We start from the raw sequence: 12,613 nt of genomic DNA, 5'->3' as shown, positions 1-12,613 counted from the left end.
TTTGTCCTGTAAAAGGAAAATCCAACTTAGAATTCTTTGGAACATTTGATATGAACAAATGAAAAATATATGCATATCTGGTGTACCTGAATATCTAAGGTGGTAAAATTCACAAGACTGAAGTTTTCAATGACTTCACACAATTCCTTTGTGAGCTTTCTGCAAATAATAGACAGTTCTTCAAAAAGGCTTGTTGAAATAATAAAATAAAAAACTGCGTACCGTAAGGATTAAATAGATTACATGACAAAATAATAACTTCCATCTGACCCATTTAGACCAACCTTACCACCATTTCCAACTCTTCACTTCAATTTTGAGGATACTATTAGACACTAAACAAGCAGGGAATTGTGTCCTTCAACAAAGACATAATTTTACGTCGGGACAACTTGGATAGCACACTATAACCATTGCATTGCAAACGAGGCAAATTAACAAATGACTCGATTCCAGCATATTTTTCAATTTCAGTATAAGCTGCTAATATAAAAGGAGCAACGCAATAGACATTGTCATCTATTATCTATTCCATATTTTAGATTAGTATCTCTCCTCATGTATGAAGTTGTTTGACAGAAGCTCCAAAAGTAAAAATACGTGTCCTTGTCCCTTCTAGTTTCATGTGGTATATATAATATATCAATAAAATACAAATTAGCAACAATTTAACATGGTATGAAATGGCCAGCATAGGCAAGACAAGTAACAAAATACAACTTAGAAAGCTATGTTTTAATAAAGGAAACAGTTCAAACAAGTACAAAACACTACATTACTACTACACTCAGAAACTTCAAAAGAAAAAAACTATTACACTCAGAAGAATGGTCAGTAGATAAAGAATATCCACACAACAAATCATACCTGTACTTAGCAGCGCGAATATCACTATCAAGATGGTGCTGCAAATATGACAAGTCTTGCACGTCTGTATAAAAATCAAGATTGAAGGCTGCAACAATCACATGGTAAAGTCAACATTCAATTTGTCATCTATAACCAGCTTAAAAGAAAAAAATTTAACCCCTGGCATCTAAAAGTAATTACAGCACCTAGCTTTCCATAGCTCTCAATTAAATCAATTTTTGACAAGACATTTATGTGGGGGAGTTCTAGATGTAGCAATGTGGATAAGGATAGAAGCAATGCACTGATGTACTTCCCAGGGTCACTGCAAAGATGAGCATCAACCAAATGCACCACCGTTAACTGCATAGAATGACCATATAGATTAGTTCTTAAAATAACACATGGTTTGACACTAGCAAGACATAAAGAACAGAACTATACCCGTAAGTTTAATTTCTTTATGAGTTTCATGATGACATTCTTGGCATTTGAATGAAGAAAAAAAAGTTCCACTTGGCCAGGAAAATCAAAGAGTAAATAATGATCTGAAATGTTAATCATATTGTCAGACAACTACAGTATGAAATCAGAATAAAAATTATGTGATCTGAAATGTTAATTTTATTGCCAGGCCACTAACCAGAGTGTTTTAGCTGAATAAGAGAAAAGTAGTTTGTAGTCTATTTAAAGATTTAAGTATAATAATATAATAACCTTTCAGAAGAGGTTCCAATTTTGCTTGCAACCAGTCAATATTTTTCTCTAGATAATCCATACAGTATATAAGACCTGTTTGTACAACACAATTGGAAGTTCAGAATATGCATAGAGTAAGACACAAATGCCTAATAAAAGGTAGTGTTGTCCCTCTCAAGAGAACAATCGAATTGCATATTGAGTAACTTGTAAAAACTTCTCATATACTCTCAATAGAAAAACATATAAAACCAATCAGCCATGAAACACCAACACAAACACCAGACACGGCAGTAACACAACATGTAGACACATGTAATACTTTAAAAAAATTGAAGTGATTGAATGTAACTACATATGTCAATGTCAAATAGGTGGCAGACACCAACAGGTGTAAGACACTAGACACGCTTTCAATCTGAAGTATTGATGTCACATAGTACATCACTCGTGCCTATACTTCAAATGGGCCATCACACAGTACTATTGGTTGTGACATTAAAACAAACAGAAACTTTACAATGAATAAATACTTCAAATTCAAACAAACAAAAAAAAAGGAATAGACTTACCCCCATTAGGACCAAGAGAATGTTCTACCATGACATCACTAAGTTTCACAAGATCCTCGATGTTCACAGCACATTCATAGCTAAATTTAATATTAAGGTAAACCATATAAATTAATTTAACTTCACAACTAAAAAATAAACCTTAATTAAAAATAACAACAAAGTTGAAAGAGATAAAGGAAAGGATACGGTAATGAATCATTAGCTGGATCCAAATTAATAACAGCAACCTTCCTACATTTGAAAAGTAAATAATATATATAAAGGAAAATGAAATAAACACCCAAATAAGTAGAAATTAGAAAACCCTAAAATTAAGTAATAATAAGATAACATATTCTAAAGAGTGAAGCTTACCTTCCAATTAGATTAAGGAATTGAGACATGCCATTACAGTAAGTTGTTTTTCCAGAGCCAGGAGGACCAATTACAACTTGACCGAACACCATTTTTGTTCCTTCTACTCAATATTGTGCTAATAATAAGTAACACTTATACCTTGTTTAATGTTGCACGGGTTTAAGAAAATTGTATCAAGCAAATGGAGTTCAACCGAAGGAGGAGAGGGAAGAGAGTAGAAATAGGTTTGGTTCAAAATAGAGAAAACGGAGGAGAGATTGTAATAAAATTTAGAGTAGATATCCCAATTTGGTCTTGATAAAATTTGATAGTTTTCTAAAAAAATAAATTTTAATTTTAATCTTTTAGAAAAATAAATCGGTCAAATTTATCTATCTATACAGTAGAATAAAACTAATATTATATTATAATTAATTTAACAAATGTCATTTAATCAAAGTGTTTAGAGAAACATCATTTATCTACTAAGTAGAAATAATCTTGCAATTATCACTATAATTTGTTTATGTTATTTTGCTTTTTGTTTATTTATTCAATTACTTGTACAATTTTTGGTCATTGATTTTTTTTTTTTTTTTACTCACTTGGTCATTAATTATTAGTTAGTAAGTTTAAATATATTTTTAGTTTCTATAAATAATTTTAGTATTTGTAAGTTTTTTGTTTGCCATGTAGATTTATAAATACACACCAATAATACATCATTTTTAGAATATATTAAACATTAAAATGTTTTATATTATTAATTAATAAATTTATTTATTGATCATTTAATAATTAGTTTTATTTTATAAAGAAATTATGAATAGAAATTAAAAGAGAAAATTAGGGGTTTTTAAAAAACTCATCATTCTTTTAATGTTGATTTGACGGATCAAATTCGATCGTTTTTTATGGGGACTAAATTCAAACAAAAAAACTTACCGGAATAAAAACAAAAAGTGGATATATTTGCGGGACCAAATACATATTTAAATTTAATTAGTATTATTATAATTTTTGTAAAATTTTTTGGATAAAAGCAAACTTATATATTGCATGTACTATTATTACCTAGATCAAGTTTGTTTCAACAAAACAAAAACCTAAACCAAGTCAACAATTTTTTGTAATTTTCTCTTTCCACGGGTTTCAACTTCAAAGCAAATATATAATCTTTAACTCATAGTCTCTTCATATCAGTCTTTCCTTTAAGTCGTGTTTCTTTTTCTTCTTCTTTTGTCGTTCTCAATTATTTGTCGCTTCTCAATTCTCTCACCTTCAATTCTCCGTTCGACGCCTTTAATAATTGTTTCAATCCAAGAACTCTTAATTACATGCAATCATGGAGCCACGCATTGTAATTTTTGTCAATTCTAAAATATTCAATCAACCAGATAGAATTTCTAGATCTGTAATTTCTCTTTGAGAAAATGAAATAGCTATTGTTTAAAATTCTTATTCGTCTCTCTTATGGTTTTGCATATATAAATAGGATTGATTTCATCTCTTCTTTTGCATTCATTCCTTCTACAAAATCTTTTATTGTTGAATATTTCACATAACTAATTTCTTATTTTCTAATGAAATAGATTACAAATGAAACTGGTTGGGAGAATTTTTGCATTGAGTATATAAAAACAAAAAAGGTATAGATAGTTGTGAATTTAAAAATCTTTCAATGTGTTTTGATTATATCTATTATCAATTGTGGTTGCATATATAAAAACAATGTGTTTTGATTATTCGTCTCTCTTATGGTTTTGCATATATAAATAGGATTGATTTCATCTCTTCTTTTGCATTCATTCCTTCTACAAAATCTTTTATTGTTGAATATTTCACATAACTAATTTCTTATTTTCTAATGAAATAGATTACAAATGAAACTGGTTGGGAGAATTTTTGCATTGAGTATATAAAAACAAAAAAGGTATAGATAGTTGTGAATTTAAAAATCTTTCAATGTGTTTTGATTATATCTATTATCAATTGTGGTTGCATATATAAAAACAATGTGTTTTGATTATTCGTCTCTCTTATGGTTTTGCATATATAAATAGGATTGATTTCATCTCTTCTTTTGCATTCATTCCTTCTACAAAATCTTTTATTGTTTAATGTTGCACGGGTTTAAGAAAATTGTATCAAGCAAATGGAGTTCAACCGAAGGAGGAGAGGGAAGAGAGTAGAAATAGGTTTGGTTCAAAATAGAGAAAACGGAGGAGAGATTGTAATAAAATTTAGAGTAGATATCCCAATTTGGTCTTGATAAAATTTGATAGTTTTCTAAAAAAATAAATTTTAATTTTAATCTTTTAGAAAAATAAATCGGTCAAATTTATCTATCTATACAGTAGAATAAAACTAATATTATATTATAATTAATTTAACAAATGTCATTTAATCAAAGTGTTTAGAGAAACATCATTTATCTACTAAGTAGAAATAATCTTGCAATTATCACTATAATTTGTTTATGTTATTTTGCTTTTTGTTTATTTATTCAATTACTTGTACAATTTTTGGTCATTGATTTTTTTTTTTTTTTTACTCACTTGGTCATTAATTATTAGTTAGTAAGTTTAAATATATTTTTAGTTTCTATAAATAATTTTAGTATTTGTAAGTTTTTTGTTTGCCATGTAGATTTATAAATACACACCAATAATACATCATTTTTAGAATATATTAAACATTAAAATGTTTTATATTATTAATTAATAAATTTATTTATTGATCATTTAATAATTAGTTTTATTTTATAAAGAAATTATGAATAGAAATTAAAAGAGAAAATTAGGGGTTTTTAAAAAACTCATCATTCTTTTAATGTTGATTTGACGGATCAAATTCGATCGTTTTTTATGGGGACTAAATTCAAACAAAAAAACTTACCGGAATAAAAACAAAAAGTGGATATATTTGCGGGACCAAATACATATTTAAATTTAATTAGTATTATTATAATTTTTGTAAAATTTTTTGGATAAAAGCAAACTTATATATTGCATGTACTATTATTACCTAGATCAAGTTTGTTTCAACAAAACAAAAACCTAAACCAAGTCAACAATTTTTTGTAATTTTCTCTTTCCACGGGTTTCAACTTCAAAGCAAATATATAATCTTTAACTCATAGTCTCTTCATATCAGTCTTTCCTTTAAGTCGTGTTTCTTTTTCTTCTTCTTTTGTCGTTCTCAATTATTTGTCGCTTCTCAATTCTCTCACCTTCAATTCTCCGTTCGACGCCTTTAATAATTGTTTCAATCCAAGAACTCTTAATTACATGCAATCATGGAGCCACGCATTGTAATTTTTGTCAATTCTAAAATATTCAATCAACCAGATAGAATTTCTAGATCTGTAATTTCTCTTTGAGAAAATGAAATAGCTATTGTTTAAAATTCTTATTCGTCTCTCTTATGGTTTTGCATATATAAATAGGATTGATTTCATCTCTTCTTTTGCATTCATTCCTTCTACAAAATCTTTTATTGTTGAATATTTCACATAACTAATTTCTTATTTTCTAATGAAATAGATTACAAATGAAACTGGTTGGGAGAATTTTTGCATTGAGTATATAAAAACAAAAAAGGTATAGATAGTTGTGAATTTAAAAATCTTTCAATGTGTTTTGATTATATCTATTATCAATTGTGGTTGCATATATAAAAACAATGTGTTTTGATTATTCGTCTCTCTTATGGTTTTGCATATATAAATAGGATTGATTTCATCTCTTCTTTTGCATTCATTCCTTCTACAAAATCTTTTATTGTTGAATATTTCACATAACTAATTTCTTATTTTCTAATGAAATAGATTACAAATGAAACTGGTTGGGAGAATTTTTGCATTGAGTATATAAAAACAAAAAAGGTATAGATAGTTGTGAATTTAAAAATCTTTCAATGTGTTTTGATTATATCTATTATCAATTGTGGTTGCATATATATATATATATATATATATATATATGAAATGGATTTAATGATTTAATTGCATAATTTATATTGTGTGTATGCAAAAGGCACTTATTGGCTAACATAAAACTTTGTACATTGTGTTGTATTAAACCATGAGTCTATTTTCTAAGATTGCTTCCTTGTATCAATTTGCCTCCTTGTACAAGGTACAACTATGAAATTTTTCAAATATATCTATATGTGTTTTTTAGATATATCTATCCGGTGAAACTTTTAAAATACTGAATATTTTAATTTTTTTTAAAAAGTAGCATAGTTTATGTTTTTTCAAAGATATAGATTTTGAGGAAAAATTATTCATATATTAATTATTCATGCAACTAATTAACAATATCGCCTTTTCAATACTAGCTTTACAAATTCATATATTACGCGTGTTTTCGTACAGATTGATTGATTATATAAAATAACAATTATTTATACATAGCTTTACAAATTCATACATTATAGTGCATATTCATGTTAAAGAATCAAAATATACATGTACAGATTATTTAAGTAAAAAATGAAACAATAAAGTACAATTTTCAAAACTAAATAAACCAATAATAATTATGAGTATTTTACATTAAAATTAAAAATAATAATCAGGGCAATTATTACGTAATATACCATTGGAGAGAGGCGTAAAGCCAAATAAACGACACCGTTTTTAATTGAAAAATACATATTTGGGGGTGGGTCTCACAAATTTCACCAAACACATTTTAATAACAAAAAAAAAAAAATTGAAGAAGAAACTGAAAGCAAGAAACAACAATGGCGGCAAATTCAAACTCCAAACGACACAAAGCAGAAGAACAAAACGACGGAATTGACAGAATAAGCAGTCTACCAAACTCCTTACTATGTTACATTCTATCCTTCCTACCAACCAAAACCTGCGTTTCTACTATGACTCTCGTCTCTCGCAGATTTCGCAACCTCTGGAAGGATCTCCAAACTTTCGATTTCTGTGACAACTACGGTTTCGAAGGATACGAAAATGAAGACTACGACGACGAAAATATCAAAGAGTTCATGCTCTTCGCAATTTTCGTTAACGCCGTTCTCGCTCTCCGTAGGTCACGTGACATTCGGAAAATGAGTCTCTCTTGCATTCACCACCAACGAACAACTGTTGCTTATTCAGTTAACACGTGGATACGAACCGCCATTGGACCCCACCTTGAGGAATTTCGTCTCATCGTATGTTGCATAGACGGACTTAGCTTCAACCTTCCTCTCACTCTCCTCTCTTGTGCTAACCTCGTCTCTCTTTGGTAACATTTAACAATTCATTTATCATTTATCATTTATCTTTAAATTAATTTTGATTTTAGTCCTTTATTTTAATTTTGATTCATTTTGATCTTTTGTCTTTTATAAGTTGTGTATATTTTAGTTATTTTCATGATGATAACAAAAGTTATAATCATCCAAATATTTTCTAACAATTGGAAACATAATACGTATTAAGTATAATATTCTTTCAAAAAATATTTATTTAACCCAATAATAAATTTACACTTAAAAAAGTTCTTTTTGCATGTTTTAAAATATGTATAAACTCTATGAAACTATTGATATTTATTAGAGTTTTTTATATTTTTATTTTATTCTTATTACGATTGTACATTTAACTTTACCACTGTTCCTATATTTGATTTCAATATTTCATGACAATAATTATAGAGTTGTTTGAAGGAATTACGATAAAAAAAACTAAAATACACTACTTATAAAAGATAAATAATCAAAATGAATAAAATAAATAAATGATCAAAAGTAATATTAGATAAAAGATAAAGGATCAAAATTATATTTAAACCTATTCATTTTTATTTTCTATTCAATTGTTATTTTGTTTAGAGTTTTTTTTACTCGTTGTTTAGGGTTAAATAATAGAGTAAACTACTATTTTGAGTATGAAAATTGTAAAGTTTGTCAATTTGATACCTCAAATTTACGAAATATCAAGTTGCTCTTTCAATGACTTTTTGAGTGACTTTAAACAATTTGAGGAAGTAAGTTTATATTTCGTAAATTTGTGGTCTCAAATTGACAAACCCTTACAATTTCAAGACTTCAAATGGTGCTTTATCCTAAATAACATGTTTGTAAAATTTACTTGTTTAGATACATTCATATAAAAGTGACTTTAATTATAAATTTGAGTCCAAAAATCATACATGTAAAAATTACAAATTCTAACTTCAACTTAGATTTAATAGGTAAAATCAATTCTACCTGAGATTCAAACATATCAAAATCAGTTTTATGCTTCTACAATCAATTTTTATTCGACCAAAAGTGAAAATATATTTAGGGCCTGTTTGTAACAGATTTTAAAAAAAAATTAATTTTAGTATTTAATAATTTGTAGATTATTTTTTTAGAGATTTTAAGAAAAGTAGAAACTGTTTTGTGTTTCTCTGTCCTAATGAAAATCACATTTAAAAAAAAAATCAGCTATATGCACAGTTTAGTTGTTTTGATTTAATATGAATGTGATATGATACATGATGATTACATAACATTGATGTAATGTGCCTCAGTCTTGGTGGTGATATCTTGTTTCAATTGCAAGACTCTTCTGGGATTTGTTTACACTCACTGAAGGTACTGCAACTACTAGAGATCCATCACTTGGATGTGAATTCCGTACATATTCTTTTCTCTGGCTGCCCCATTCTCGAAAATCTGGAACTTTCGTTTTTTCCCGAATCTTTTGCCAGACTTTGTGTGCCATCTTACTTGAAGAGGTTGATAATCTCTGTTGAGAATCAGGTTGAGGCTTGCCTTGAAATAAACGCGCCGGGTCCCAAGCACCTTAGTCTCACCAATATCACATTTGGCAATGCCGTTGGCAACTTGTACAACTTGGAAGAAGCATATCTTGGTGTAGATTCCTCTCCTAAAAGTGAATCTGTTGACCCTTTACTCAATCTCCTCCGACCTCTATCTGGAGTTAAACGTCTAGAGCTGCATTGTTCAACAACAGAGGTGAATGGAGTTTTCATTTTTTATACGTCTTTATTGTATATATGTAGTTTGTACTAATATTACACAATCACTTGTTGTTGTCTGTGTATAAACAGTGGCTATTTGATGCCCCTTTTTTACATATTCCAGAATTTTGCCATTTGTTTCATCTAGAGGTCTTTCTTCCCTCTTTCAACTTGAAGTTTCTGTTTGACACGCTTGAGAAATGTCCTATGCTTCAAACTCTCATGATTAACCACCGCAAGGTTTGTTGAGTTTAACTAAAGCTTTGGTGTGTGCGTGTGTTTTTTGTTTGGATTTTATCTCTAAGTTGTCCCTTGCTGCCAGCAGGATCACTCGTTAGTCACTGATGATTCATCACATTCATATGGATGGTTGGTAAAGCCTAAAACTGTTCCTAAGTGTCTCGTATTCCACTTGACCTTTATTCACTTTAGAGCATATCAAGGAAATATACACGAGTTGGAATTTACTAGCTATGTTTTGCAAAATGGACTTGTTTTGAAGACAATGCTTATTTGTGATTCTTGGTTGAAACAACCAAAGAAGTGGAAGGAAATAATTTCTGATATACCAAGGGGATCTGCCATGTGCCAACTTGAATTTTACTGAGATGTATCACCTTCAGGTGTGAACTCTCACCATCTTGGTTCTATGTGGCTTACTGATTCAAAGATAATGTTTTAGTCTGCACTATTACCTGTCTCTTGTTTTTACACATTTTCAACTATATTGTTTTTGGTGGAATTAGATAAATCCATACTGCCCAAAAGTATCTAAATTTCTTTTATGTTATTATTTTTTCATAGCTAAAACCAGAAGATATTTTATGTGATTATTTTCTCATAGCTAAAATCAGAAGACCTATGTTAGAAAGAAACTTAGAAATACAAGTAAGCTTGAGGAAGTTAGAATATGAATAACTCCTATGTAACTATTGTAGGAATTTAGAATATGAGTAATTGATAAATAAAGTTTGGGAGGGGAAAGGAGGCATTCGGGTAGCTGGGGAATTGGTAATATTACGATAGACTAAGCTCTTGAATTCCTAGTACACACTTATTCTTATTCCCTTCATCATTCTCTTTGTTATTCCTAAACTCTATGTGTTGTACTCTTTGTTGGAAGCAATTTCCTTGAATTGTATCATTAGTGAAAGAAGTATATTAAGTGTAGTAATTTAACTTCTAACCAGTTCTATCAGAATACAACCCATAAAATAATGGCTCACCAAAAAATTTCAACTCGTGTCCTCAATTTTATGCAATTCTATATTCTCCTATCATTTTTATGTCCTCTCCGTTTACTTTTATTTGTAATTTTTCAGCATCACTTCTCCTTTTGTTGGGCTTTGTTTCCTGTTTGTGTTTGTACTTTTCAGCAGCACTTTTCCTCTTGCTGTTTGTCCTCCAATCAAGAAGACTTGTGTTAGAAGTTATATAGCATTAGTAGGTAATTTATTTAGTTATTAGTAATTGTTGTATGTGTAGTAACTGCTGTAGAAAATTTGAATAAGAGTAATTGATTAATAAAGTTTGAGAGGAAAAAGGAGGACATTGGGTTAATTGATAGGTTAGGAGAGCCTAGGTTCTCAAGTTCCTAGTGCACTCTCATTCTCATTATCCTTCTCTTCGTAATTCCTAATCTTAGTGTGTTGTGCTCTCTATTGTAAGTGGTTATATTGATTTAATTTCCAACCAGTTATGTCGCCTTGCTGGCAGTATGGAAGGGAATCATACATATAGGTCTCCTTTCTCATTTTTAATATTTAAAGATTATCATGGGGGTAATGACTAATTAGTAGCAGCTAATTGCCTTGCCTAACACTGTTATAGTTCAGTTATAGCTTCTGCTGTTTGAAGTTGGCCATGAGTAGCGATTCTGCATATAAGTAGTCTGTTATACTCAAATAGATGGCCATGGGCTCATTTGAGTCAAACTACTGAAGCTTTTATTGCAAGTTTGGTTACTGGAAAATGTAATTTGTGTTTTATATTTTGTGGAAACATGAAAAAACTTTCTTTAAATAAAAGAATGGCCAATTTATTTTCTTTAATGGGCTATTTTGGTTTCCAACTAAATCTGTTGTAGTTGTTGTGCTGCCATAGTGCCATTCTCGACTTGCTTCTTTAGTTTACGATATTAGATAACTTAACAGATTTAAATTGTTGCATAATGTTGTTTAATGGCATGATTTGTAAAACATGATTATATCTATTGATTGAAATTAAGTCAATTACTACGGTAAATTTATGTAGAACAGTAAAGCAGTATGGATTTGTCATTTGCAAAATATGGGTACTTATTTTTGGTCTTCCTTGTTGGTAATAAACTTAATGGAATTTGAATAACTTTTTTCACTTTATGATTGGCAGTGTGCTTTGCGGCTTCACTAAGAAGATGACAATGGCAGCAAAACTTATGAAAATGTATTTTTCATTTCAGCAAGTTCACAACTCTCTGGCAGTGACAGCTACTATGATTTTTGGGTAGACTAAAATCAACACATGGTAAAGAAAAGGTAAGAGTTCATATGATGACATGGACAACGTATAGATTGTATTTGCTTCACATTGTTTTTGCATATGGAACAAAAGTACAACTAAATCTCACCCTTGATCACCCAAGCTCAAGTGTAAAATGTGTAAAAAATGGTTAAAAATCGTTTTAGTTCTATAAAATTGGCATATTTTCTTTTAGTCTTTATGGGCCTAAAAGTATGCGATATAATTTGCAGGAATTGAAAAGCGAGTACAGTGATTGAACAAAATTATAAATAAGTATGTAGAATAAAACCATATTTAACTAGGTTTTCAGAGTGAGAGGGGTAATTCCTATTTGAAACACTTTTATATTTTAATTTTTAAAAAATTTATTTTACAAAATTGATTTAAAAAACTGTTTTAAAGAATAGAATTAAGGAAAAATTTATTCGAGAAATTTGTTTCTAAAAACAAATTTAGAGATGAGATCAACAGAAAACTTATTTGATAATCTAATTTTTTAAAACAGTGTTTGACAATAGAATTAAAAAAAATTAAAAAATAAGAAGTAAAATACTATTTATTTGTTTTATTTTTTTAATTTTTAAAAATATAATATTGAAAAAATAATTTTGTAAAACAGTTTTTAAAAACTAAACATATTTAAAAAAATTAAAATAAAATTTTTGGGAT

General features: G+C 28.8%; 2 protein-coding genes across 2 annotated transcripts in view; one reads left to right on the top strand and one right to left on the bottom strand.

The window, feature by feature from the left end:
- Window positions 1–2,765, bottom strand: part of LOC101491553 (GPN-loop GTPase QQT1) — a 4,810-nt gene extending 2,045 nt beyond the window's left edge. Inside the window, exons 1-8 of the mRNA XM_004516267.4 lie at window positions 2,478–2,765; window positions 2,310–2,354; window positions 2,121–2,200; window positions 1,567–1,641; window positions 1,294–1,397; window positions 1,056–1,212; window positions 868–955; window positions 78–159 (exon numbers count right to left, since the gene is read on the bottom strand). Of these exons, the coding sequence (XP_004516324.1) occupies window positions 78–159; window positions 868–955; window positions 1,056–1,212; window positions 1,294–1,397; window positions 1,567–1,641; window positions 2,121–2,200; window positions 2,310–2,354; window positions 2,478–2,569 (723 nt within the window). The 5' untranslated portion in view covers window positions 2,570–2,765. The remainder of the gene's footprint in view (window positions 1–77; window positions 160–867; window positions 956–1,055; window positions 1,213–1,293; window positions 1,398–1,566; window positions 1,642–2,120; window positions 2,201–2,309; window positions 2,355–2,477) is intronic.
- Window positions 2,766–7,152: 4,387 nt separating this feature from the next.
- LOC101492197 (F-box/LRR-repeat protein At3g26922-like) lies at window positions 7,153–12,136 on the top strand. Its single transcript, XM_004516268.4, has 5 exons — window positions 7,153–7,714; window positions 8,990–9,437; window positions 9,533–9,682; window positions 9,768–10,065; window positions 11,813–12,136. The coding sequence occupies exons 1-4, from the start codon at window positions 7,212–7,214 to the stop codon at window positions 10,047–10,049; spliced, it is 1,383 nt and encodes a 460-aa protein (XP_004516325.1). The 5' UTR covers window positions 7,153–7,211; the 3' UTR covers window positions 10,050–10,065; window positions 11,813–12,136.
- Window positions 12,137–12,613: the final 477 nt, after the last annotated feature.

This window comes from Cicer arietinum, chromosome 7, assembly GCF_000331145.2.
Source record: "Cicer arietinum cultivar CDC Frontier isolate Library 1 chromosome 7, Cicar.CDCFrontier_v2.0, whole genome shotgun sequence".
Classification (NCBI taxonomy): Eukaryota; Viridiplantae; Streptophyta; class Magnoliopsida; order Fabales; family Fabaceae; genus Cicer; species Cicer arietinum.
The sequence above is the reverse complement of the archived record's forward strand: the minus strand, read 5'-3'. Positions and strand labels throughout refer to the sequence as shown.

What these genes read in the sequence shown, in the direction of transcription:
- LOC101492197 (XM_004516268.4), top strand. Translation starts at nt 7,212, where the DNA reads ATGGCGGCAAATTCAAACTCCAAACGACACAAAGCAGAAGAACAAAAC. An exon ending in GCTAACCTCGTCTCTCTTTG is followed by an intron (nt 7,715 to 8,989) that starts GTAACATTTAAC and finishes AATGTGCCTCAG; the next exon opens with TCTTGGTGGTGATATCTTGT. An exon ending in TCATGATTAACCACCGCAAG is followed by an intron (nt 9,683 to 9,767) that starts GTTTGTTGAGTT and finishes TGCTGCCAGCAG; the next exon opens with GATCACTCGTTAGTCACTGA.